Source organism: Perognathus longimembris, chromosome 28 (assembly GCF_023159225.1).
Source record: "Perognathus longimembris pacificus isolate PPM17 chromosome 28, ASM2315922v1, whole genome shotgun sequence".
Lineage (NCBI taxonomy): Eukaryota > Metazoa > Chordata > Mammalia > Rodentia > Heteromyidae > Perognathus > Perognathus longimembris.
In genome coordinates, this window is record NC_063188.1 from 37,135,035 (window position 1) to 37,162,666 (window position 27,632).

At 44.6% G+C, this 27,632-nt stretch overlaps 3 protein-coding genes across 6 annotated transcripts; 2 read left to right on the plus strand and 1 right to left on the minus strand.

Annotated features, from left to right (window-relative positions):
* Positions 1-1,711: 1,711 nt before the first annotated feature.
* Positions 1,712-4,753, minus strand: Zcchc18 (zinc finger CCHC-type containing 18). Of its 3 annotated transcripts, none has more exons than XM_048336142.1 (4): positions 4,507-4,753; positions 4,272-4,320; positions 3,931-4,060; positions 1,712-3,480 (listed from the first exon to the last, which is right to left on the minus strand). In XM_048336142.1, exon 4 carries the CDS (start codon positions 3,378-3,380, stop codon positions 2,184-2,186), a length of 1,197 nt encoding a protein of 398 aa, XP_048192099.1. In that variant the 5' UTR covers positions 3,381-3,480; positions 3,931-4,060; positions 4,272-4,320; positions 4,507-4,753; the 3' UTR covers positions 1,712-2,183. The 3 variants fall into 3 exon arrangements, with proteins under 3 accessions (XP_048192099.1, XP_048192098.1, XP_048192100.1); XM_048336141.1 differs by having other exon boundaries at positions 4,246-4,320; XM_048336143.1 differs by having other exon boundaries at positions 4,246-4,320; positions 4,446-4,753.
* Positions 4,754-4,917: 164 nt separating this feature from the next.
* On the plus strand, positions 4,918-16,123 carry Slc25a53 (solute carrier family 25 member 53). Of its 2 annotated transcripts, none has more exons than XM_048336619.1 (2): positions 4,918-4,979; positions 15,158-16,123. In XM_048336619.1, exon 2 carries the CDS (start codon positions 15,189-15,191, stop codon positions 16,107-16,109), a length of 921 nt encoding a protein of 306 aa, XP_048192576.1. In that variant the 5' UTR covers positions 4,918-4,979; positions 15,158-15,188; the 3' UTR covers positions 16,110-16,123. The 2 variants fall into 2 exon arrangements, with proteins under 2 accessions (XP_048192576.1, XP_048192577.1); XM_048336620.1 differs by lacking the exon at positions 4,918-4,979 and adding an exon at positions 5,027-5,070.
* A 7,851-nt stretch (positions 16,124-23,974) lies between these two features.
* Positions 23,975-26,753, plus strand: LOC125343832 (thymosin beta-15A-like). The gene is made up of 3 exons (XM_048336397.1): positions 23,975-24,035; positions 25,445-25,557; positions 26,430-26,753. Exons 2-3 carry the CDS (start codon positions 25,458-25,460, stop codon positions 26,465-26,467), a joined length of 138 nt encoding a protein of 45 aa, XP_048192354.1. The 5' UTR covers positions 23,975-24,035; positions 25,445-25,457; the 3' UTR covers positions 26,468-26,753.
* The last annotated feature ends 879 nt before the right edge of the window (positions 26,754-27,632 follow it).

Here is a 27,632-nt window from a genome sequence, read left to right on the forward strand (position 1 = left end):
CTCCCAGCCTTCTTCAGTCTGGAGGGTTAAGGAAGCTGAGGTTAAGGCCTCCATGCAATGCTCAGTAGGGGCAAGTGGGAAGGGAGGTGGTACTAGGCAGTGTAAGGTCCACCCCAGGAGGGCTCCTTGCAGATGCCTCCCCCCCACCTTTTTAAATCTCCACCCAGTTACCTGGGTAACCATCAGACCTAGAGGCAGTTACTTGCCCCTTCCCTGAGGTCACATCCTAATCAACCTGGCCACACACCCCTGCATAAGGCAGGCCCGGTAGGGGTCGCCCCTTCTCTCCAGCCATGTATCATCTCGGCTACAGGCCAGCAGTTCAGGAATAAACTATCTCTCCTGCCTGAATACTGTGTGGCATTCTCCTTTACCGGCTACCCACTTTAATAAACCTTACAGGTAGGACACAGGAAACTGAGCCTCTCCATCTCCACTAAGAGACCAACGTGGCTCCAGGGGAAGAGACAGTTTTAGGTGACATCGTGGGATAGGGATGGGACAGGACAAGAAGCCAGGGGAAAGCATTGCTGAGGAGGGCGATTCTGGAAGGAGAAGCACTCAGTCCAAGTCAGGCTGTGGAGGTGGCAGCCCAGAGAGGCTGCAGTGGGGTCTCAGCCTGCAATCTACTCTCCCCCACTGTGTGGGCCCTAGCTGCTAATGTAGAGCCCCAACCCTGTCCCCACCCCAGACCACAGAGCTCAAGGTGCTATATGAAACCTGTGCTGTACAATTCCCACCAGCCTTCCTGTTGCCGTCAGTGTAGATGTGAGACCTGCACTGAGCTTGCTCATCATGTCCTCTCCCCTTGCTCCTCTCTCCTACCCAGGCAGCTGGATGCTTCCTCTCCCTCACACAGTGCTCCCAGTGCTGCAAGCCTTGTCTCCTCAACCCAGGGAAGGAAGCACCAATGCCTCCAGGAAAAACTGCCTTCAGTCTTCAGTGTTCATTTCACTCTATTCCCTATCATAATTGAAAGCACCCCCACTCCTTGTCAGTCTTTTCTGCTCAGGATAGGGACTAATGAACCTATAAGGAACTAGTGTTGCTCAGAGAAAAAGCTCAGATGTCATCACTCTCCAATCTCTGGACAACAGATGAGGTAGGTGCCTTTCCTAGTGTTAACCAAAATGAAGTCTCTGGAACAGTCATTATTCTATCTGTGTGTGTGTGTGTGTGTGTGTGTGTGTGTGCGCGCGCGCACACGCATTCCTGTCCTTACTATGGATTGAGCTCAGGGCTTCTGGCTTCCTTCTGGCTTGCTTTATCAGCTGGCATTCTGCAACTGGAGACATGCTTCTAGGCTGTCTTTTTGCTGTTTTTTTCAGCCTGCGCTGGCTTTGAAGGTGATCATCTGAACCTTAGCCTCCTGAATAGGTAGGATTACAGGTATGAACCACTGGAGCCTTGACTCACTATTCTGTTTTTGTTGTCTTTCGCACCCATGGTGAGACTTGTCATTTGAGAGCACTACAGCATTAGTAATCAGTGGATGCAGATAGTGGCTGTATAATCTAGGAGACAGGTCAGTTGTGATAAGGGCCTTTGGAAAGACATTCAGCCCCTTTCAGCTGCTTGTCTGTAAAAGAAGTTGTTTCAAATCCCCAACCCCCACCCCACTGTACAATATCCCCATTATAATTGTTGCAATTAATTTTCCTTTATCTTTCTAAAAAGTAACAACGCACAGTCATTAAATGAGATGCTTATATATAATATATTGATTGACTTTGAACTCCACAAGATATATTATTTGATCAAAACCACACAATATAGAACAACACATTTGATCACTTTTATCCACACATACATCTATCTGGATTCACAGATACAGGGAAATATCTAGAAGGACATTCACCAAAGGGCTGACAATGGGGGTGACAATTTTCAGGTAATTTATAGTTCAGTTATTGTATTCTTGATGTGTTTAACACAGGTGAACAGAATACAAACATTGAAGAAAGACAAACAGAGTAAACACCATTAAGCAAGCAGAAGAGGAAGCAAGGAAAGTGGTCAGAGCATCACCGTTCATTGTGCTGATATACAACACTATTTTCCCCCCCATGGAAAAGTGCTTTAGGATTAATTCATTCAGTAAGAACCCCACGCCCATCCTCGTTTTTCACAGCCTCTGACTCTGAATACAGTTAAGGGCTCATTTAGGGCTTGGAGGTAGCATCTTACTGTGACCCTGAGAGGTCATTGTGCTCTCTAAGGACTTCTTTTGACATCTCTGTAGGTGACAGCTCCTGCAGTGTGATCATCACTGTTGCATAAACCTGTGCCTTGTTCTCATTGTCACAGAGTTCTTTAGAGTGGTTCTCCTGACCACAAATGGAATAGGGGGTTGTGTATTTGCGCTTCCTGCCTCTGTGCCTATCCTCAGGACTATTATTATTTGTAGAATCACAGCTGGTGGAAGGAGATTGAGCCGTGGGATGGTTAGTGGAATCAATGACCAGCATTTGGTCCTGAGATGTAGCCCTGCCTCTGAGGGGTGGGTCATTTGAAGATGAGAGTGGAGGGTCCCCAGATTCCACTAAAATCAAATCCTCATCTAAGTCATCCAGAGTATCATCTATCTCTATCACATTGCAGTCGGCACTACTGATCGTCATTGGCTGGAACTCCTGAAATACCACAGGACTGGTTGCTCGCTCCATTATTGGCTCAGATCTCTTGGGACGCTTCCTTCTAATAAAACTGTCATCCCAATCCTCTTCCTCCCTTATCATCCTGATTACTTCCAGGAAACTGGGAAGGTGCTCTTGCTCATTTGCATACATCCTGAGGAGCTGCTTAAACCTGTTGCGCAGGTTCCTACTCAACTCAGCCCCTACAAGGAGCTGGTGCAGGCGAGTCTGGTTTGCATCTCTCTCCGCTAGGACACCTGCCTGCATAGCATTCTGGAGCTGCACCTCTAAACGGATCACATATAGGGAGGCTTTCTCCCCTTGTGCCTGCAGTGTGTTAAAAAATGTACCATGAGCAGTCATGCTGCTCTCAGACTCCCCAAACACCAGTTTCATTGCTCGCAAAAAATCTGCCACACTTAGATTGGGGTTGGCAGCCTGGAGCAAACGCATGACCTCACGGGCAGGACCCCTAAGGGTTTTCATCAGGAGGTGCAATTTTTGTTCTTCAGGTATATTCCAATCTGGCAGGACCCCATTGACTTGAATCAACCAGTTTTCAAAGGTTTCTTCCCCCTGGGCTGGCGCCACCCTCCCAGAGAACAATTTCACATTTCTTTCTACTATATTGGTCATTAAAGGAGCAAGACTCACACCCAGGGACCTCAGTAAGGAATAGGCCCAAGGTGGCAAGGGTGTGTTCTGCTGCTGGCTGTTACGCACTCGTGCAAGGATACTAGCCATGATTGAATATCTGCTGGCTTTTAAGAGTAAAAAAGCCTAACCTGCAGAAACCTCCAAAGCAAGGTTCCTGGGCTATCTCTTCCTTGTATTTCAGTAGGGCCTGTAAAAGGAGAGGAAAAAGACCAATCAAGTGACAGAATGGAGCTGAGGGGAACCAGTCTATATTTTACACCTTCTTCAACACGTTGCAAAATGTTCTACATTTTCACTGTCCCCTAAAAATCCTGAAAAATTGGGAGCAACAAGGCACTGTCCCCTGTACTAGCAGAGCATTTTTCTGAGTCTCATCTACCCTGCCCCCTTCTCCCTCATCTCAGCCTGTTCATAAGGGACAATAACTGTTGCTCCCAATTCTAGATGAAATAGTGTTTGGAGCAGATGTTAAGCTGTCTAAATAGACCACGATAGTGTATATTTCACATATTAATAAGATGTCTATTAATATTATGTCTATGATGTTAATAAGGTATCTATGAACCTCAAGGTTTTAGATGTCAACACTCCTCCCCCACACACCTCAGAAGTTTCCTGCTATTTCTCAGATTCTTACAGGAGTTAGGAAAGTCGTCTTTATTTCCCGTCCTGTCTCTGCAACAGGTAAGTGGGAGAGCTCACGTCCTGCGTAGGGTGGTTCTCAGTCCACAGCGGCTTGCAGATCCAGGTACTCAGTGCATTTGAGACTGCGTCACAGCCCAGGGAATGGAAGGGGAAGAAACGTCAGAGGCAGACTTTCGTGTCATCCTGCTAACCCCCTTCAGTGTTTCCAGGAGGTAAAAAACATCCTTTCTCCATTCTCAAAACAGACGGCAAAGCCTCCCTCCTCTGTGCACCACCCCACCCCTGACCTCCGCCATTCATCCCATACCTTCACCAGGGAAAATCTCGGCCTACCATCTCTTCCATTTGTCTCACAAAATTCAAATTCAGAATCTTTGATGGGCTGTCATCGAGAAAGGAAACCAAAGGAGGATGCCCTCCATTTCATTTCTTCACAGGAAATGAGATGCAAATCCCTTTTGCTATCTTCCCGAAAACGCCCCCTCCCCAAGTGCAAGCAAATCATACCAATGGGTAGCATGCAGATGAACCCGACCTCCTTCCTCAGTGGAGCAGGCCATTTCTTTACCTGTGATCTGCGGGTTACCAGCAGATGCTCAGGCCTCGCTGACAACTCTGTTTTGCCTTCCGGTCTCTGGGGCCCTGCAAGGGAAATGGATGGTGCCTCCTCAGCCGATGAGAGACCGGGGGCCGCACAGCCAAGCGAGCTGCTTCGCTCTCCCGCCCAGCAAGGGGTAGCGGAGTCCAAGCAGCGGTTTCCAAGGCAGCCGTGGCTGCCCCCGCCCTCCAGTTCGGCTTGCCCAGCCTCTGCTGCTTCTTCTAGCCTCTTCCCATTGAGACAAAAGAGCTTGACGAGAGGGGCTGCCTGGCCAATCAGCGGGCCCAGGGCCTGCCTCCCCACACAGCCTTGTCCCTGATGTTAATGCCTGCGAGAAGGGGGGAGCCTGCTGGCGGGGGCTGCGACAGAGCGGCGCGGGAGCGGGTGGCGCGGCGTCAAGTGCAGCTCAGACGCACGAACCGAGGCCCATTTACATTTCACCCGTGAGTTTGCTGCTCCCATCGCTTCCCTTCTTCTATCGCCTTCCGCCTCGGCTGTCCTCCACGCTTTGAGATCGGATGCCTTAAACACGAGGTGGGACAGAAAGCAAGTGAACAATAAGCGTTCTTCACCTTTGTATAGGGGGAAGGGGGGAGCATTTACTGAGCTCTTTCAAGGGTGCAAGTGCACTCGCACGGACATCCCATTTATTCTTAGCATCCTTGTGAAGGAGCAATGTGCCCATTTAACAGAGGGGGGGGTGTAGGCACCTAGGCAGTATGATTAGAAAGTGCAGAGCTAAAAGCTCAACACGCAGGTCATCATGTCTGACTTCAAAGGCTGATCCTTTTAAGCACTCCTCTCCACCACCAGATCAAGGGTTAGTGGAGAGAAGCCAACGTGATCGGAATGAGAGGACCAACTTAGAGCTATATTCAACTAGCGAGCAGGGATTTCTGCTATCTGCATTTTACAGACAAGAAACGGAGCCACAAAGTTTAGGACATCTTGCACTATATCTTATAGCAAATTAGTAACAGCCTGATACACTGCCTGGAAAACATTTTTATGTAGGTAATCTCAGACCATCCGAACAGCAGTCTTTATGCGATGGTAGTGCTGGGGAGTGTTGGGTTGTGAAGAGACACTGGGAAGAGGGTGACGGAAGAGGATGGTACTTTTTAGGTACATTATGCAGGGGGAAAAAACAACAACTGAGGCACTTTGCTTTCGCTTTTTTTTACGACTTTCACAGGGCAACAAGCTTCCTGTTGATAAAAGAACAAAGTAACGTTACTTCTTGGGGGAGGGGAATGGAGGTGTGGCTCAAGTGGTAAAGTGCCTGCCTTACAGGCTAGAGACCCTGCATTCGCACCTCCCGAACCTCAAAACACAAGTAAGCAAACAAAACCCCACAAAACAAAATTTTTTTGTATAGTGCTTTACGATTCTAAAGGAACTAAGAATCAGAGGAAAATGGCTCACCTAGAGTTAGAAGGTGAAGTCAAAATTTGAAATGAGACATTGAATCCAAAACTTATGCTCTTATCCAAAGTGTTGGCACCAGCATAGCTGTTTGGGAAATATTGGTCCAAATGCACATTGCTGGGCTCCAGCTCTGGGGACTTGACTGACAAGGACTGGAGGTCAGAAGTGTGATTCAGATCTTAACTGATGCTATAGTTGATTCTGAGGTGTAAGGAGGTTTGTAGAGCACTATCATGCTGAAGGTCTTGAATCTGTCCACAATGTATCTGTCATGAAACTTAATTCTACAGCAGAGGCTTCTGCCTAGATTCTTCCTCAAACTGTATTTAGCCAATTTGAACTTTGTGCATTTTTCTACCAGTCTTGGGGCTTGAACTCAGGACCTGGGCACTGTCCCTGGCTTCTTTTTGCTCAAGGCTAGCACTCTACCACTTGAGCCACAGTGCCACTTTTTTTTCTGTGTATGTGGTGCTGATGAATCGAACCCAGGGCTTCGTGCATGCTACACAAGCACTCTATCACTAAGCCACGTTCCCAGTCCACTTTGTGCAATTTTTCTGAAGATTTTTCAGATAGCTCTATGGCCCTCAAATAGTTAAGAACCACTGCTTTACAACCTTTCTTCCTAAGATCTTCCTCCTGAAACTCCTGCTTATGAGGAAGAAATGGGAGAAGTAGAACACTATTTGACCTGAGCCCCCACACCACAACTCTGCCACTGATAGAGTTCTTTCATTTCCTGGCTCAAGGATAGGTTGCTAGGTTGCCCTTCTGTAAGCTCTTCAGGGGACTTCTACTTTGCTGGATTTGGCATCATAGGCTCCAGAGAAGGAGCAACTCCATGGAAACGGCATGCAGGGCTGTCCAGAGTGAATGGGCCATGAAGCAGGGGCTAAAAAACCTGCTCCATTTTCCCTGACTTCTGGTTCTTAGAGAGCAGGTATTACTTCCCTAATGTAGACTGTGGCTAGCAGGTGCCTGTGGGGTTTGTTCTTGTTTTCTGATACTTAGACACAAGTCCTTCAACTACTGTTAGATTCATCTTCAGCCTGCTGGGGTATGTTATCTCTCCTTTCTACCTTCTTATTTACAAGCCCAATATGGAAGATTCCTTGGCGTCAACAGTGCAGATTTGAAGAGGATGCATCTTTCATCTCAGATTTGGGGCTTTCTTCTTGGAGGTGCAACAGTGGCGCCTTGGTATTAGAAGACACAGAGTTGGAGGCATTGAGAAGGCAGGTTGTTCACTCTGCAGTCAGGGGTGAGGCTGGCACTAACTGTTGGGTTTCCTTCAGATTCTTCCTTCTGCTCCTCAGCACCATGCCACTGGACCCTGACTTCTCTCTTCCACCCACCCTTATTCCATGTTTTTATTGGCTTCCTCACCTAATTAGATATCTGCACTTGGGGATGGGCCCAAACATAGACCTCATAATTAAGAGAAAAGGACTTGGTTTAAAAAAAAGTGCAGGAGTTGAACCAGTAGAAGAAAGCAACTGTCTCTTAGAGCAGAGTTGGGAAAAATATGTGCAAATTTATAAGCTGGCTCCAAATAGATACAGGGCATTCCTTATCTCTGGCCTTCATGTGGGAGTATGCTCTAAATGATGCTTCTAAAGAGACCACATTTTCCACGTTCAATAAATAAGCCTTTAAAGCCTGAAGGTTAGGAGATTAAGACTTCAGATGAAACAGTATTGGCTGCTTTTGGCTGCCTGCCTCTGCTGGGACAGGAATTTTCCATCTGTTATCTCATTTCAGCTTCCAAGCAACCCTTCCCAGACAGGCATTATGATCCCATTTTACAGGGTGACAAATTGAGTTTTAGGGAGGTTAAGTACTTTGTGTAGGGCCACAAAACTTGCAAGTGGAGCCACTAGGACTCTAGCCCAGGGACTGTCAAACGGCAGAGCCCATGAAAACTCTTTTTCATTTTCCAAACAAACAACTTAAAATGTATTTTGCAAGGTTTGTAGTATAACTCAGTATTACAGCAGTTGTATATCATAGATAAGGCCTTGGGTTTGGTTTTCAACATTACAAAAGGAAGGGAAAGGAAGGGAGAGGAGGGGAAAAATCGTTCTGCAGATTACCTGTGCTTTAGATCAATTGTAGCCTTTGGATTTGTTTAGTTGCAATCATATCCTAATTGCTATTTCATTTGTTAAGGTGCATTATACGATTTACCTCCAAAGTTTCTGTCTGTTCCCTACAACTTAATACAGTGGAGCAAACAAATGTGGCCATCTTTCTATATAGTTTGCCTACCTCCGTTCACTGTGTATTGCCAGTTGTTGTCCCCCCCCAACATTCCTGCCACAGCACTCTTAAGCCTCCATCTCAGGCCTCCTCCACCTAGAATGTCTATCCCCACCCTTCCACCTAAAAGAGTCTTTTCATTGTATAAGGACAGTGTCAGCTACCCTTCCTTAGAAAGTTTATTCATTAATAGTTACACACTAACTGTACATATTAATTGGATTGAGTATGTGTTCATATGTATGTACACCATGCATTGATCATATTCATCTACCCTTTTGCTATAGTCTTCCTACTCTCCCTCTTCATTGCTATTCTACTATCAAGTAGACTTTTTAAAAATGTCCTTCCACATACAATGAAGAATGTACTGTATTTACCATTCCAAGCATGGCTCACTTCACATGACATACTGTTTTCCAGTTTCATATATTTTGCTTTAAAGTTCACTCTTCTTTGTGGCTGAACACTATTCCACTGTATCTTTATCCATTCATCAGTTAATAGGCCCCTGAGTTGATTCCAAAACTCAGTCATTGTAAATAGTGCTACCTGCAATAAGCTTGGGCGTGTAGGTATTTCTTTGGTATGCTTATTTAATTTCCTTTACATATATACCCAGATGTATGCTAGCTGTGCAATCTTTCTACCATTATTGTCAGGATTACAAGTACACACCACCACATGCAGCTTCTCTTCATGCAGATGGTACCTCTGGGACTTGTCTGTCTGGCCTTGACACATGCTCTTCCTATTCTTAACCTGTCTAGTAGCTAGGATTACAGGTGTGAGTCTTTGATGCCCAGCTATTATTATTTGGGTTTATTTTTGAGGACCCTTCATACTAATTTCCATAGCAAATGTATTAATTTACATCACCACCAACAAAGTAGTGGGGTTCCTTTTCTACCAAATCTTTGCTAACACTGAGGTGTTTTTTTCATCCCAGGTAGAATAAATGTTCTTGTCTTTCTGCCTTAACCTTGGTTATTGCACCCTTTATTTTTGGCTTTATTGCTGAGCTGCGTCCTCCACCAAGCATTTGGGACCAAGTACAAGCACAGGGTCCTTTACATCTCTTGCTCCACTGTGATTTACCATAAGTATTTAGTAGCTGAACAATATTTGTGAGCTGACCAAATGTACAGACAAATGTGGGGCAGGATCTGGTATGGTCACCTGGAATACCTACCTGCTCTAGCCTGGCCAGGGCACTCTGGACTCCCCTAGGCTCATTTGACTGAGTGTAGGCATAGGAGGCTGATCAGGGGAGGTTTAGGTGAAAACTTCTCAAGACCAACTGTAAGCCCTTTCCATACTCTGTAATTCATGCTAAGGGGCCAGATCCCCCAGGATGTTTATGCTGTGCCTTTGCATTTACAGAAGAAAGCTCTTCCCTCCTTTGCAGAGGAACACGGGGGCTTGTTATGGAATACCACTCTTATCTGGTGCAGGAGCATGTGATTTGTGGAGAGGGATGGTGGAGTTGAGAAGAATGTGTTTTTTTGACACTTTGTATAAAGACAATCAAATAATGCATTCTCAACTACTTTTTATCATTTTATGTCATTAATCTTTGCAGCAACCTTTTGTGGTAGGTCTTATTCTCATTTTTTAGCTGAAAAATCCTAGACTGAATGAAACAGTGTCCTGCCCAAGGTCACACAGGTAAGCAGATTTTCTATATGCCACCAAAGCATCTTAGCAGAAAAATACATGAAAAAGTAGATTTCTTTCCTCCTATAAAAGGAAAAGAGTTCAATTTGTGGTGAATTCTTTTTTTTTTTTGTCAGTCAGCTCAACTTCTGGGTTTCTGGTGGTTAATCAGAGATAAGTGAAAGGATATGTCCCAGCCATCCCAGTGGACCATGCAGAGATAGTCACAGACAGGAGAAGAAGGTCTATAAGGAGGTTTATTAGTGGGGCCATATCTCCCACAGGAGAGGGAACAACATGGCGCTGGCTTCTGCACCTTATCTAGGTGGTAGCTTCTCTGGGGCTAAAGAGGAAGTAGGTAGGTCTTAATGGTGAGTGTTAGTGGCCTGTTATTGTTCTAGGGCAGAGAGTTGAAGTATGGGTGGATCTGGGGGAATAATGGGAGGACCTGAAGACCTAAGGTGGGGGAAATGCTAACAGTTAAGTGTCACAGACATTTCTGCCTTGGCTGCCTTAGAACCATGATCCTCAGATCTCAAGCCTCCTGAGTAGTTTGGATTACAGGCATGAGCCACTATAGCATGGTTATGAATTCTTTACAATGAATATATGATGGATAAGATATTTAAGGTAAGATATTTCTAAATTATTGTTCACCTTTTTTTTTTGCCAGTCCTGAGCTTGAACTCAGGGCTTGAGCACTATCCTTGGCTTCTTTTTGCTCAAGGCTAGCACTCTGCCAACTTGAGCCACAGCGTCACGTCTGGCCTTTTCTATATATGTGGTGCTGAGGAATTGAACCCAGGGATTCATGTATATGAGGCAAATGCTCTACCACTAGGCCATGTGCCCAGTCCTATTGTTCACCTTTAACCCTTTAAAATGGGCAGAAAGAACCACATGTAAAAAAGTAAAATTCCTCTATCAAGTATTGGTGTGAATTCACTCCCTAACCCCTGTGACACTACACAACTCTGGGGAAGCTTACAGAACATTTTGTCTTGTCTGCTCACATTATCACTAATATGGATGAGACCCCAAAATATAAACGCACTTCTAAAGATCATATAGAAATCTGATAACAGAACTGTTTCTTACAATACTGGTCTTCCATAATCTTAGCTTTTTTTTTCTGAATTATTCTGCCTCATGGAGTTTGTGAACACAGGTATACAAAAAGATAGGGAGGAAGTGGACATTACTGAACTCTGAGATAGAAGAGGGTACAAACATTTATCTCACCACACACCCTTATTTAGGCACAGGTACGACTTGGAAAAGGCCTTGGATGGGAGAGCTGAGGAAAGCTGTGGTTTCCTGTGAATTAGCAGACCTGGGTGGAGCCAGGCCTGACAGGAGGAAGAAGCCCTATTTGCCCTGGAGGGGATGGAAGGAGCTTTCAGAGTTGCTGCAGAGGGATGCAGGCTGTGACAGTATTGAGCCTTTGCTTCTGGTCAGTATTCAGTTAAAGGGCCAGAGTCTAAGTCATGCACACAGCCTCCCCCAGCTCTCCTTTTAGCCTAGACAGTAAAGGAGGCTGAGGTTTAAGACCTCCATGGAATATGGCAATGGCAGGAAGGAGGTGATGATGAACAGAACACAGGAGGCTGAGCTTCTCCTCTCTGGAAGCTGAAGTTAAGGTTTCCATGCAATGCTCGTTAGGGGAAAGTAAGTGGGAGGGGAGGTGGTACTGGGCAGGCCACAGGAAACTGAGCCTCTCCATCTCCACTAAGGGACCAATGTGGCTCCGGGGAAAGAGAAAGTTTTAGGTGACATCGTGGGATAGGGATGGGACAGGACAAGAAGCCAGGGGAAAGCATTGCTGAGGAGGGCGATTCTGGAAGGAGAAGCACTCAGTCCAAGTCAGGCTGTGGAGGTGGCAGCCCAGAGAGGCTGCAGTGGGGTCTCAGCCTGCAATCTACTCTCCCCCACTGTGTGGGCCCTAGCTGCTAATGTAGAGCCCCAACCCTGTCCCCACCCCAGACCACAGAGCTCAAGGTGCTGTATGAAACCTGTGCTGTACAATTCCCACCAGCCTTCCTGTTGCCGTCAGTGTAGATGTGAGACCTGCACTGAGCTTGCTCATCATGTCCTCTCCCCTTCCTCCTCTCTCCTACCCAGGCAGCTGGATGCTTCCTCTCCCTCACACAGTGCTCCCAGTGCTGCAAGCCTTGTCTCCTCAACCCAGGGAAGGAAGCACCAATGCCTCCAGGCAAAACTGCCTTGGGTCTCCACTAAGCCTCCTTTCTTTTCTTCTTTCCTTTTCCCTCCCTTCATTCTTCACTTCTTCCTTTCTGCTATGTTGCCTAGACTGTTCTGGAGCTCCTGGGATCAAAGGAATCTCTTTCTTCAACCTCCTGAGTAGCTGAGACTTAGAGGTTTGTGCCACTATGTCCAGCTCTCATTTCTCTTTGATCTCAAAAGTTCCTTCATGTGTCCTGACTCCCAAGTTGATTTTTATGCTTTGCCATTTGCTCCCTACATTTTTTGGTATAGGGAACAATAGCTTGTAGTCCTTACACTGCCTTTTCCCTACAGTACTGAGACTCAGAACATAGGGTAATGTTTCCTTCCAAGAGATAAGTTGTTTTGTCTTTGAATGATGTATTTATTTATTTATTTACTTATTTATTTTTTATTTATTATTTTGGTGCCCATCCTGGGGCTTAAACTCTGGGCTTCGGTGCTGTCCATGAGGGTTTTTTTTTTTGTTTTTTTTTTTTGCTTTTTTCGTCAAGGCTAGTGCTCTACTACTTCATCCACAGATCCACTTCTGGCTCTTTTTTTTGGTGGTTGAAGATAAGAGTTTCCCAACTTTCCTGTCACTTCAAACCCTGATTCTGATATCTCAGCCTCCTGAGTAGCTAGGAGTATAGGCTTGACCCATCACTGGCACTCAGCTTGAAGACATTTTGGACTGTCATATTGGGTAGATCTGCACTGATGCTATGAATAAGTAGTAAGCAGAATGAGACTTGGACCTAAACATGTTACAGTGAACAAGACAGGTGCTAATAATAAAGCACATGTTGCTCAGCAGGACACTAGCGTCGCACAATTGTATTCCTAGCTATTTAGGAGGCTGAGGCTATGAGGATCCTTTGTTTTTTTGCCAGTCCTGGGGCTTGGACTCAGGACCTGAGCACTGTCCCTGGCTTCTTTTTGTTCAAGGCTAGCACTCTACCACTTGAATCACAGCATCACTTTCGGCTTTTTCTATCTATGTGGTGCTGAGGAATCGAACCCAGGGCTTCAGGTATGGGAGGCAAGTACTCTACCACTAGGCCATATTCCCAGACCCTCCAAAACAACTTTTATTGGTGCAAAAAAAAACTGAAGTCAGACTTCACCCATGCTAGGCAAGAGTTCAGCCACTGAGCCATAGCCCAAGAACTCACCAAAAGTTATTTCTGAAGGTGCCCAAAAACTGTAGTGCAAAACTTTAATGGTTGGTAAAAAATTTGGAGAGGAGAATCTCCTCACTTTTTTCAGTAGATTCCTGCTCAAATTATAGCTGTCTCGTGGCAAGACCCCATCTATTTCCCATCTATTTCCTTCTCTTTCTCCTCCTCCTTCTTTTCTTCCTCCTCCTCCTCCTCCTTCTTATTTTTTGCTAGTCCTGGGGCTTGCAATCATAGCATGGGCACTGCCCCTGAGCTTCTTTTGCCCAAGGCTAGCGCTCTACCACTTGAGCCACAGCACCACTTCCAGCCTTTTCTGAGTAGTTTATTGGGGATAAGACTCTCAGAGACTTTCCTGCCCAGTGTGGCTTTGAACCGTGATCCTAACGCCTCAGCCTTCTGAGTAGCTAAGATTACAGGTGCAAGCCATCAGCAACTTGAAATGCTTTTTGGGATGTGTGATATTAGGGTTTGAACTCAAGGTGCTCTTACTGTTGTGCCATGCCTCCAGCTCTGATCTGTGCTTATTTTGTGGGTAAGGTCTCTCTTCCTGCCCGAGTACACATCTATCCACTTATGTTACACTTCTTGGAAGCTAGAATAGCAGCCAAGGGCCACCTTGTCAAACATGTGTTAAGAAGGATCCTCATATGGGGCTGAGAATATGGCCTAGTGGCAAGAGTGCTTGCCTCGTATTCATGAAGCCCTAGGTTCGATTCCTCAGCACCACATATATAGAAAAGGCCAGAAGTGGCACTGTGGCTCAAGTGGCAGTGAGCTAGCCTTGAGTAAAAAGAAGCCAGGGACAGTGCTCAGGCCCTGAGTTCAAGCCCCAGGACTGGTTAAAAAAAATACAAATAAACAAAAGTTGTTTTGGACAAGCAGCAAGGTGACATTGATCAATATGCACTGTATTCACAAACTGACATGTTCACTTGAAACCCCTTTGAAACTACCTACAGATAATTAAAACAAAAGGTGTTTTTTTTGAAACATCATAACAAACTACAACTTTAGAAGTTCCTAAGATGCCAAGTTTTCTGTAGTGAAAAGTTGAGTACAGTGGGTTTTGGAGCCGTCCCTCCACAGTCTCATGTTTTTTGCATAACAAAATTTGTTGTATTAGCAAAATACTGTATAGATGACTTTTAAGAAAAATTGCCTTTATTTTCATTTGAGGTTGATGAATTTCTTTTTTTTAAAGAACAGTATTGGGGTTTGAATTGCTAGTGGTCAATCATTTGAGCCACTCCTGTTGTCTCTTTTTTTTTTTTTTTTTGGCCAGTCCTGGGCCTTGGACTGGGCCTGATCACCGTCCCTGGCTTCTTCCCACTCAAGGCTAGCACTCTGCCACCTGAGCCACAGCGCCCCTTCTGGCCGTTTTCCATATATGTGGTGCTGGGGAATGGAACCTAGAGCTTCATGTGTAGGAGGCAAGTGCTCTTGCCACTAGGCCATATTCCCAGCCCCATGTCTTTTTTTTTAATTGGTTATTTTTTAGAAAAGGCCTATTTGATGCCCAGCCACTTTGGATCTCCTACGATTTGTGTTTCCCCATGTAGCTGGGATGGCAGGTACATAAAGCCAGGGCCAGCCATTGGTAAAGATAGAATCTCCTTAACTTTTTGCCCAGGTTATCTTCAAATCATGATCATCTAGATTTCCACCTCCCTAGTAGCTAGGACTACAGGCTTGAGGGACCTTGCCCAGCTAGTTTCATGAATCCTTAATCTCTTATGATGCACAGAAACTAGCCAAAGGGTTATGTCCTTAGACTGAGTTTCATAGGGCTCTGTTTCTAACCAAGCAGTGAAAATGCTTGCCAACAGGTTGACATGGACAGTGTAACTTATTTTTTTTTCCCCTCCTCTTACCAGTTTCTCCCATCTGCATCCAGTTTCCTTCAGCATGGGAGAGCAGAACCACTCTGCCGGGAAGGAGCTTCAGCACTGGACACAAGCAGAAGTTCCAGGAAAGAAAAGCTGGCCCTCCCAGGCCTACACCCTTGGAGCCATTTCCAACTTCATGTCTACATTTCTGACCTTCCCTATCTATAAGGTTGTGTTCCGGCAGCAGATCCATGCGATGGCTGTGTCAGAGGCTATGAAGCAACTTTGGCATGAAGGTCCTCAGTACTTCTACAGGGGGATCTATCCCCCTCTTCTCTCCAAGACATTGCAAGGGACTCTCCTGTTTGGGACATATGACAGCTTGCTGTGCTTTCTCTCCCCCGTGGGGCCACATCCCTTGGGACACCGCTGGGCTGCAGGGCTCATGTCTGGTGTGGTGGAAGCTGTGGCACTGAGCCCCTTTGAAAGAGTACAAAATGTGCTCCAGGATGGCCGGAAGCAAGCTCGCTTTCCCAGCACCGTCAGCATTCTCAAGGAATTCAACTCCTATGGGCTGTGGGGGCGACTGTCTCTGGGCTATTATCGTGGTTTCTGGCCTGTTCTTGTCAGAAACAGCCTGGGGAGTGCTCTGTATTTCTCTTTCAAGGATCCCATCCAGGAGGGCTTGGCACAGCAAGGCCTGCCCCATTGGGTTCCTGCCTTGGTATCTGGTAGTGTCAATGGGACAATCACCTGCCTCGTTCTGTATCCTCTCATTGTTCTGGTTGCCAACATGCAGTCCCATATTGGCTGGCAGAGAATGCCAAGTTTGTGGGCCTCTGCCCGGGATTTGTGGGACACTCGGGGCCGAAAGGTACTCTTGATCTACCGAGGGGGCTCCCTGGTTATTCTCAGGTCCAGTGTGACCTGGGGGCTCACTACTGCTATCCATGACTTCCTACAAAGGAAGTCTCATTCCAAGAAAGAGGTGAAAGGCTGACTAACTGCAGGAAATGTGACCATGGCATCTTTGCTCTAGATCTTGTCTGGTTGGTTCTATATAGCTTATTTCTTTGGCTTGATAATCTAATGCAATCATTTTTAGTATCTGTAAAACGTCATCACCTGGGAGAAGTTCCCAACGACTAGCCTGTTAAGCACAGATTAAGTCCAACAGGATCCCCTGGGAACCCTAGTCTACCCACAACTTCAGTAGCCTCACAGGCAAAAGGCCTGTGAATAAGTTGTAATTCAGATTCAATATAATTCCTGCCAGGAATTCCTTACTACAAGGAAACTTTAAAAAAAAAAAAAAGATGATCTCATACTGTCATTGTGTGGTTGGGATTCCTCCAGATGACCTCCAGACCAAAGTGAGTAGAACTCCAACTGCAATAAACTCTGCTAGACTCTGAGGATGGAGATTCCAGAAAACTTCTCAGCTGACTACATTTTCATGCTATGATTCACTGCCTCTATCACAACCCCTCTCTTCTGCTAGGGATCCTAGCCTTGGAAGCTCTGGCCGGAAATCTTAATTTTAACTGGCTTCTACTCATCAGGTGCAAGAACTGGTGAGTCGGGAGATTGGAGTGAGAAGAGACAGGTCCCTGGGTAGAAAGAGTATATTGAAGGATGCAAAATAGGAAAATTTTACTCTAGGTTGTTTGGGGTTAGCTGCTGGAACATATTTTAATAGCAAGATGATTACAGTGTTTAGATATCCCTTGTGTTTCTTGAAGACATCTGGAAGTAAAACAACCATGTCTCTTCACAATTGTTCACATATTTTGTTGAATGTAGCAACTGTGATATAAAGTTCTTCTTTTGTGTGTGCTAGTACAGGGGTTTAACTCAGGGCCTCATGTTCTTTCTTAGCATTTTCACTCAAGGCTGGTTCTCTGCCACTTGAACCACAGTTCTACTTCTGGCTTTTTGCTCGTGAATTGGAAATCAGAATCTTTCAGTTTTGTCTAGTTGAGCTGGCTTCAACCCGGATCCTCAGATCTTAGCCTCCTGAGTAGCTAGTATTACAGGTCACACAGATTCATAACCTGTCAATCAGAGCATTCAAAACATGAACTCTATATGCCTTTCAACTCAGCACACCAGTCCTGCTTACATAGACCACATACTTCAGTCCAAATGAACTATTGTCCTGCTCCTAAACACAACGTGAACATACCTGTGGCCACACTGAACCACACTGTCATTTCTACCTTGCAGGATTTCTTTTGGCCAAAGCCCAGCTCAGATGCCACCTTTTTCATAGGCCCTTTTCGCTTATTTTCCCCAACTGAATGTGATGTTAGTCTCTGTGATGTCCCATTTCCAAGAGCCTACCAACATGGCACTGATTGCACTGATGTGGCCTGACATTCTGTCCGTTCTCCAATACTTCCTACCAGACTGCAAACTTCTTGAAAGCCGGGATTCTTGTACGATTTTTTTTGTCAGTCATGGGGCTTGAACTCAGGGTCTGGGCTTTGTCCCTGAGCTCTTTTGCTCAAAGCTAGCACTCTACCACATTGAGCCAGAGCTCCACTTCCAGTTTCTAAGGGATTAATTGGATATAAGAGTTTCACAGGAATGTTCCTGCCCAGGGTGGCTTCAAACCATGATCCTCAGATCTCAGATCCTCCTGAGTAGCTAGGATTACAGGCATGAGCCACTGATGCCCATCTCTTGTATGAATTTTTAAATCCTCCATTGTGCCTAGGTGCTCAATAACGTGAGTGAATTACTGAATTGATTTACAAAGCTGTGATATGGTTTATATCCTCAGGGTGCTGTCCCTTGTACCTGAAAATAATGTTACTGATCCATTGTCAACAAGACACAGGCCTTTGGGTTGTGTTTTGTTTTCTTTTAATAGTGGATTTCATTTTGTGCTAATAAAATTGATGCCAATGATGGTAATAATAATAATAACAATAATAAAATTACTTACAATGGACACAATTTGATGAGTTTGTATTCTTTATGCCATGGTGTTTGTGTGTATATATGTGTGTGTACTGTGTGTGTGTGTATGTGTGCAGGTGTGCAAGATCTGGGTCTTGCACATAGGGCCTGGTGGCTGTCCTCTATCTATCTATCTATCTATCTATCTATCTATCTATCTATCTATCTATCTGTTGTTCAAGGGCTGGCAATCTACTACTTAAGCCACAGCTCTACCTCCAACTTAAGGGTTGTTAATTGGAGATAGGAGTCTCATGGACTTTCATGCTCAGGCTGGCTTCAAACTGCAATCTTGAAATCTCAGCCTCCCGAGGAGTTAGGAATACAGGGATGAGCCAATAGTGCCCAGCTCTGTGGTTGCTGTTTTAACCACCGTGGAAACTGAAATTTCACAAATGGAATCACATTGCATAGTTATACCATTTCTTTCAACTGTGGAATTTTGAGAATTTACTGGAAGACATATGTTCTCTCCTTATAGATGATAATGCCTTCCACTTGAATGCTCTCACAAAACCAAATGTGTCTTATTGTGTCTAGCAATGAAAATTCCCCATTGATTGCCATGGTTGGCAATATGATATCAGAATATTTGATGACAAGGTCAGCAGAAAATGGCTGTCCAGAAGAGCTGTTGGTTACCATCTACATCTGCAGATCCAGGTGGCTTAGAAGGCTGACATGAATCTTCCCTCTCTGCAGGTTCTATGTCCCAGGACTGACAAAAATATATTGGAGGAAATTACACTTACATTTGTACTGAATATTTATAGACCTCTTTCAGGGCATGATTCCTAAATCATAAAGTAATAATCTAATATAAATTAAAGTATTGCTGGTTAATTGAACATTAGAGTGTCTCGGACTTTCCTGCTCAGGCTTCAAAATGCAACCTCAGCCTCCTGAATGGCTGGGATTGCAGGCATGAGCCTCTAGTGTCTGGCCAGTTGGTAACAACCAAGTGGCCAACAACCAATTTTCCATGATAGCTTTGAGGGACATTCTGATAGAAATGTCCAAATTTAACGGTTATAAAACATCAATACTGGGCTGGGAATGTGGCTCAATGGTAGAGTGCTTGCCTAGAATGCATGAAGTCCTGGGTTCGATTTCTCAGTACCACATAAAAAGAAAGAGCTGGAAGTGGCATTGTGCTAGCCTTGAGCAAAAGAAGCTTGGGGACAGTGCCTAGGCCTGAGTCCAAGCCCCAGGATTTGCAAAACCAAACAAAAACATAGATACTGTGAATGTTCCTGATACTTTACATAAATGCAGATATCTCTAGTGTATTTACTTAAAAACACAACTACTGATTTTTGTAGTATAAACACCTTTACCTTAAGATGATACCTAACTTCCTAATGGCCTTCCAGTTCATAGTTAACCTTTCCAATTGTGCCACCTGCTGGACAATACTTGCTATTATCAGGCTTAACTTTTGCCTATGCAGAAGTATTTCAAAATTCTATTTTCCCAATTACTAATAATGTTCAGCATCTTTACATATGTCTGTGGGACATTAGGGTTTCTTTCTTCCCAAAGAATTTATCCAAAATACTCACTTTTTTCTATTAGGTTGTGTAACCATTTCAAATTAATTTGTGGGAGTTATTTTTCTAACTTTAGTCCTTTGTTCTTTATATGTGTTGTATGTGTATTTTCTCACTTGGTTGCTTATTTTTTATCTTTCTGATGGTTTGTTTTAATAAGTAGAGCTCCTAGTTATAATATAGCCAAAGTTATCAATCCTTTCTTCAAAATAGTAAGTACAGTTTGTGTCCCCTACCAAGGAAATCCTTCTCTGACCCCAATGTCATACAGGTCTTCCATTATATTAACATCTAAAAATTTTATAGTTCAACCTTTCATATTTAGGTTTTCAATAAACTTTGAATTGACTTTTGTGTAAAATGTGAGGATAGAAGTCTAATTTCATTTTTTGTTATACATAATGATATATGTATGTGTGTACGTGTATATATATCAAAGTGTCCTAATATAATTTGTCAAAAAGCTTTTCCCCTTGGGGCTGGGGATATGGCCTAGTGGCAAGAGTGCTTGCCTCATATACATGAGGCCCTAGGTTCGATTCCCCAGCACCACATATACAGAAAATGGCCAGAAGTGGCGCTGTGGCTCAAGTGGCAGAGTGCTAGCCTTGAGCAAGAAGAAGCCAGGGACAGTGCTCAGGCCCTGAGTCCAAGCCCCAGGACTGGCCAAAAAAAAAAAAAAAGCTTTTCCCTTCCCACTCCTTTATAATACGAACTGTTCTTGGGACTATTTCTGTCTGCTCTATTTCACTGGTCCATTTCTAACCTAAAGTCAACATATACTGTTTTATTGTTGCAACTAATTTTTTTTAGTACCCGTGCTCTCATTTTTTCACTAATGGCTGGAGCTCTGCTACTTGAGCCACACCTCCACTTCTGGCTTTTTGCTAGTTATTTGCTGATAAGAATATTACAGATTTTTCTGCTCTGGATGGTTCAGGACCTCTCTATTCATATCTCAGCTTCCTGAGTAGCTAGGATTACAGGCATGAGCTACCCGTGCCTGGCTAATTATGGTAACTTTGAAATAAGTCTAGGTATCTGATGGGAAGTCCTCTCACCTCACTATTGTTCCTCAAGAGCTTCTTAACTATTCTAATCACTATGTACAAAAGAAAAACAGATATAGTGATTTCATTTTCTGCAAATTGCTGTGCATATTTTAATTTCTGCAAAGGTAATTGTAGTTCAGTGGTAAAATGCTTTCCTAGCATGTGCAGGGCCCTGTACTAAATTTTCAGAACCATAAGGAAGAAACTATTAAATTTTAATATAAAAATAGTTTGAGATTCTAATTTTAATGTTTCCTAATGTGTCACGAGTCCCCATAGTTATTTACATATCTTGTTAGATTTTTTTTTTTGTTTACAGTCCTGGGGCTTGGACTCAGGGCCTGAGCACACACTGTCCCTGTCTTCTTTTTGTTCAAGGCTAGTACTCTACTACTTGAGCCACAGCACCACTTCTGGCCATTTCTGTATATGTGGTGCTAAGGAATCAAACCCAAGGCTTTGTGCATGCTAGGCAAGCACTCTACCGCTAAACCACATTCACAGCCCCTCTTGTTGGATTTTTATTAGTTGCCTAATTTTTAAAATAAATTATTGAGAGTAAAAAGAATTCTCACAAATAGGACTTTCATGAGTTTCTTACAGGTAATGCTTTCTTGTTTTGTCCAAGAGAACATATGTAGGTTAAGAAATCAGAATTTTTTTTTTTTGCCAGTCCTGGGGCTTGGACTCAGGGCCTGAGCACTGTCCCTGGCTTCTTTTTTTTTTTTTTGCTCAAGGCTAGCACTCTGCCACTTGAGCCACAGCACCACTACTGGCCATTTTCTGTATATGTGGTGCTAGGGAATTGAACCCAGGGCCTCACGTATCGGAGGCAAGCACTCTTGCCACTAGGCCATATCCCCAGCCCCTTCAGAAAAAAATTGGTTACATAGGTAGCTGGCTATCTTTTGATGATATATTCATCATTATATGTATTGATCAATATAATATTATAAAGTTGCCAGTGATCCATTAGATTTTCAAAAAGTGAACAGTGGCCATCAGTGAATCATTCCTGCTTTCCTAACTGTTCAGAAGCTGAGGCCTGGAGGGTTATTGTTTGAAGCCAGCCCAGGCAGAAAAATCTGCAAGACTTCATTTCATATTAAGCAGCAAAATGCTAGACTGAAAGTGTTGCTACCTGGGAGCAATAAAGCCAAGTGGGAGCATGAGGCCCTGAGTTCAGGCCTCAGTAACAACACAAACACCCAGGCATACACCCAGGCACACACCCAGGTGCGCACACTCGCATGCACGCGCGCGCGCACACACACACACACACACAGAGAGAGAGAGGAGAGAGAGAGAGTAAATAACAGTCCTTAAATAGATGATGAGATTGAAGAATTGTCAATGCAATACAAAAATGGCATAAGGAAACTATTTGCCTGCCTACTTAACATTTTCACTGAGATTCAGGTATTCCAAGCTTACTATGCCAAGGATTGAGCTTTTCCTCTCTCTAGGTTTTCCACTTCATTCTCTGGTACTTTCAATACAAAGAATACTAATTTTAGGAAATGGAGTCATGAGGGTATCAGAACAAAGAGCAGAAAATGCCCTGAACAGACCAGATCAACTTTAATGAAAAGTTGAAGAGGAACACCTTAGTGACCAGTGGAGAGTCAGTCGACAGGAGGCGTGATGGAGTCAGAGGTGGAGGGACTTGACTAGGATAATGGTTAGGGGGCAGGGTTACAGGGAACTCCAAGGTTCAAAGGGTGGGGGGGCAGGGTTGCAGGTACTTTGAGGCTTCAAAGAGTTTCACAAGTTTATGGTGCAGGTCTGGCTTAGGAGTCTATTGTTTGAGTAAGTCTCCTGCCTTATTGTTTGCAAGTCTGTCTCTCAGACTCCATAACCTGAGGGGTGGAGGAGTAGGGTTTCATACTTAAATTAAGATTCTGGGCTGGAGAAATCCTGGAAGATCCCCTGGGGGAAGGGTAGTCAGTGAGCAGTGCAGTGGGAACAATATTGAGTTATTGAAAGAAAACAGATTTCCATCACCAGACATATAAGGGAATTCATTTTCAGTCACCAGTGTTTTTCCCGTGCCTAAATATTTGTGCCACACATAAGTACTCAATAAGTTTGTAGATGATGATTTGATTATTTGTAGAATGAATGGACTGTGTCCTCCAAAACTGTTCAATTAAAATTTTTCACTGGTCATGGTGACTCAGGCCTGTGATCCTAGCTGTTTGGAAAGCAGGGATTGGAAAGATCGTGAGTATATGTTCCAGTTTTTGAGTCTCCCCAAACCAACTTAAAAAACTCTGAAACCAAAGTGTCACTAGAGTATACAAGAAAGGGTAGGGTGAGGTGAGGGTAGTTGAGACATTCTTGTTGATCTTTGTAGGTCTAAGCCATTATACACGAGCCATATGTAAAATGAGGGACGCAAGTGAGGCTTAGTTCTACTTCTATTTTCCCTTAAACGGGCTATAGCACGTGCCCAGAAAATGACCCTAAACCTTCAGTAAGTTAATAAAGTACCCGGTTTTAACTCTCCTCTCCTAACAGGCAGCGTGAGTTGCTGCTATCCAAAATTGTGTTCTGCCATGAATTTTCTTTTTGAAAAAACTTCCATGTCGAGTTTCAGTCTTCAACCTGTGTTTTCTGTTAGTCAAGAAACATGCTAGAGATTGAGGATAAAGGCAGTCTCAGCAGATTCTCCCGTGGTTTTTCTAAATTGCCTGCTGTCAAATTTAGTGGCAGCACAAGTGAGAAACGTGCCTTTTACATAGGACAGCATCACTTCACAGAGGTCTCCATGAAGCTGTACTCCCCCCCCGCCCCGCCCCCCGAGCCCCGGTGCCTTCACCCTGAGCTGCACCGCTGCTCACCTGCCTGGCTAAGGATTGGGACAGAGATCACTGCTTCCGGCGTCCAACCCGGCGGTCATCTCAACATTCGTCTATTTAACAAAACGGCGGAGAGCGCTGGAGTGCATTTCACTCCAGGGAAATACCGACCCCCTAGACAGAATCGGCTAGAGAGGGTGAGCAAGTGGGCTCTCCAAGGACTCGTCCCCGGGCTGGTCCGAACCCCACACGGAGACCTGTTGGTGAGGCGGGGGTGTCCCTGGCCTCTTAAAGCCGGGGTGCGAGCAGCCGGGATGGAGGTGCAGGGAGGACGGGGGTGGGGGGCGCTGAAATCCCGAGCTACAGCTCGGGAAGGCGGGACCAGAGGCGAGCTCGGGATCCGCCGTCCAATCGCAGAGGTTTGGGGCGAGGCCTGAGGGCGTGGCCCGCTGCAGGACTTAAAAAGACCCGCGCGGGACCCGTCAGCTACTCAAGCATCCCGGAGCCAGCTAGTGGTCCTAGTCTGCTGAAATCTTTGCCTGAGCCACCAGGCGTCCAGGTGACAATGCGCGGCTGGGTCTGTCGGGAGGACTGGAGGGCGCGGGGCGCCTGCTGTGTTTGGGGTGGAGGAGGCCGAGGTCTCAGCCGCGGGCGTTCCGCGTCTGCGCGTCGAGTGGGGGACGAGGGAGAGCCCGAGCCTTTGTTTCCTCAGGGCGCCGCCTCCAGGTTTTCAGTTAGTGATGCTGAGCCTCCTGGGGGTCCCTGGACGGCCGGAGCGGGGGACCCCGGAGCTGGCCAGCCGCATCGCTGCAGCTCCCAAACCCGGGGGGCGGGCAGGGGAGGAGCAAGGGTTTTCGGGGTCTTGGCCCCTTGCTCCCTCGCCCCCATTGGGCTAAGGCAGCGACAGCGGCAAGTTACTTTGAAATGAAGGCAAACGGCTCCTGACCGCCCGGCCGACCATGCTTTGATTAATCCCGGTTTCTCTAGCGTTGCCTTTGGCGAAGGACTGCTGAGACGAGAGTCTTAGGGCAGTCTAGAGTGGATGGAGGCGTGTTTGGAACTTGTAGCTCCGTGGGGACCCCTCCTTTCTACTCCAGAACCAGCCCTTTCTCCCACCAGGGTGGGGCCAGGCACACACGGGAGAGACCTCTCCCCTCCGGTTCGTCGTGGCTGCTTATTGTCCCTTATGATCAAACCCGGAATGATGGGTGGGCACCAAACATCTCATTCCCATAGCCAGGCACCTCTTCCCCATGCCAAGAAGATGGGGTGAAATGAGACTCAACTCATTCTGCTGAAGTCTCAAGTCAGATCCTAATCACCTGTTCTTTCCCACAGTGTTTACAGACCCATGCCACAAGATTGCATGACTTGTGTAAATTGGTTAGGCTGAATTAAATCTCTCCTCCTTTTACTGTAGCATCTTAATCTACTGTCTTTGGATACTTAAAGTAGAAATAAGTTGGCCCAATTTTGTGTATGTGTTGCTTTTTTCTCTTGGAAAATGCAAAAACACCTAATTAATTAAGAAGTGAACATAATCAAATAGTTCTGCCCCTGTTACCATGCAATCCAGTCATTGTGGTAACTCTCTCCCCCTCCACTCTCCCTCTTCCTCCACTTCTTCCTCATCTTCACCTGCTTTTTATATCTGCCCATGTGCTTGTGTCTCCTCCATTTTACCATTTGCTATGATTTTAAAAGTCAGACAGAGTGGATCCAGGCTTACTGGGCATCTTGATTTGTAGTGCATCTTCATTCATCATCACTTTCTGCCTACCAGAAATAGTCTAATGATATGGAATTCAAAATATTTTTAATAAAAATGTATCTTTTCCAAGTCCGTTGACTATTTTCCTGATAAAAATCATCAGGAAAAATATACACTACTATTAAGACATTTTACTTTTAACCTCTTGGTCTAATGGACATTCTTAGATAACTTTAAAAATTGTGGGTTTTTTCCAGCCTTTTACTCAAGATGAGTGATAAACCAGACATGTCTGAAGTGGAGAAGTTTGACCGATCAAAGTTGAAGAAAACTAATACTGAGGAAAAAAACACTCTTCCCTCAAAGGAAAGTAAGTAATGGGGGATTTCTGGTTGAGACAAACAGTGGAGAAAGTTGATAGGCTCTGTAAATAAACATTTTTCTAGTAAATTTTGTCACAAGTTGAGCATTAGAATACTACTTTGTTTAGTGCAGCAGTTAAAATGTCAAATTGACTGTAATTGAGGTAAGTAATTCCCACCTGACAGGTCCTACTAGTAAGGAGGAAGAAGAAAATTAATTTTGTGTTGGAAAATTACTAAAAGTATCGCATCAAAATTAACCTTGGAGGGCTGGGAATGTGGTGTAGTGGTAGAGTACTTGCTTAGCATGCACAAAGCCCTGGGTTTGATTCCTCAGCACCATATAAACAGAAAAAAAAATAAACCTTGGAAATGGTCAAAACCTTAATTTTGTCCACTTTTTGTTATCTGGTATTTTTTCTGCATCTCCAAATTTGAGGCGTGTGATCTCATCCTTTAAAGAACCATGCAAATGCTGTACTTTTGACATCCTTCAATCATAACATAAAATAGATGAGAAAGTTTAGATTTTGAGTATACTTTAAAAAGTGGAAATAGCATAAATCTTCCTCAAATCACAAAAACTGAGTTGATATGGAGCCTAATGAATCTTCAGGTGGTTAACATGCATACAGACATCACTGAAGATTTGTGATTGTGAATTGGTATTATATATTTAAAGCATGTATGGCAGCCTTCAATGATTGAGAAAATTCTTTGTTATGATGCTGGGGCTCAAACCTAGGGCCCTGTGAATGCCAGGTGAAGACTCCCACTAAGCTATACCCCCCAGTCTGGTAGTGAAGAGTTCTTTTGCAAGAAACAAACTAATCTTTGGAAAACATTCTCTTATTGACTTCTTGTTTGTTTTTCTCCCTAGCTATCCAGCAGGAGAAGGACTGTATCCAAACATCCTAAAATGGGGACATCCTCTCAAGAACAAGCTCAACACTACCTGGGAGGCTTGTTTTTGTAAAGCAATGTGTAGCAATTTGAGGCACCTGCAGATGTTTTCCCTAGCTATGTTCCCTAAGAGGTCAGCAGTAACCAAGTTCCCTTAAATTTGTTTTTAAATTGAAATTCCAGAGAGCAGATGCACAATAATCTCACTATTGATGACCCTTCTGTGTAACAGAGCAAGCCAGTTTTAACCTAGTAGGTGCCTTCATTGCTTATAATCATTAAAAAGTTGAATGCTTTTGCAGCTTCTTGACTTTCATTTCAGTTATTAACATTAACATAATAAATATAGCCATGGTTTTCCAGCAAAGGAATGGAATTAAACAAGGTTCTCCTTTCCACCAAAATTGCTGAAGAAAAACTTCTTTAGCAGATGATGCATGGGAGAAATTCTCTCTTTGTCCAGATTCAGTGAATTTTGACTGGCAGATGCTAAGTGCTATTCCCCTACAGTTAGAATTACAGTGTTAAAGAACCTGGGGAGAGGAGATCATGTAGACCCTCTTTTTTTTAAGGTCCTGGTGCTTGAACTCAGAGCTTGGACACTGTCCCTGAGACTCTTTGTGCTCAATGTTTGCACTCTACCACTTGAGCCATAGCACCACTTCTGGCTTTTTTGAGTGGTTTGTTGGAGATAAGAGTCTCACTGGGATGATTCTGCCTGGGCTGGCTTTGAGTGGCTAGGATTACAGGCGTGAGCCACCCGCGCCCAGCTATATAGGTCCTCTTAACTCAGAATGAATAAATGGAAAAATGGAGTCTAAAGTGATCTGTACAAGATGAAAAAGAACTGGAACTCAAGCTTGTTCCATTGCCTTCTGGAATAATATTTTTCACCTCAATGAAAGGTAACATTTAAGGTTAGAGTTAGACAGGGAAGGGAGCAAGAATCACTTCTTAAAACACACCACACTACATTAAACACTTTCTTTTACTGTGTGTACACTGTGTCATTTAACATCTGGTAATGACAGCAGTGAACCTCTGAGTCTGGTTCTTGTTTTCATGGTGAACATAGTGCTAATGAATGAATTGGTTCTCTCCCATTCATAATCTATAACCTCCACTGTGACTATACCTGGTGAGAGGGTCTTCTAGCCATAAGGACTGAGTTCTAATTTGA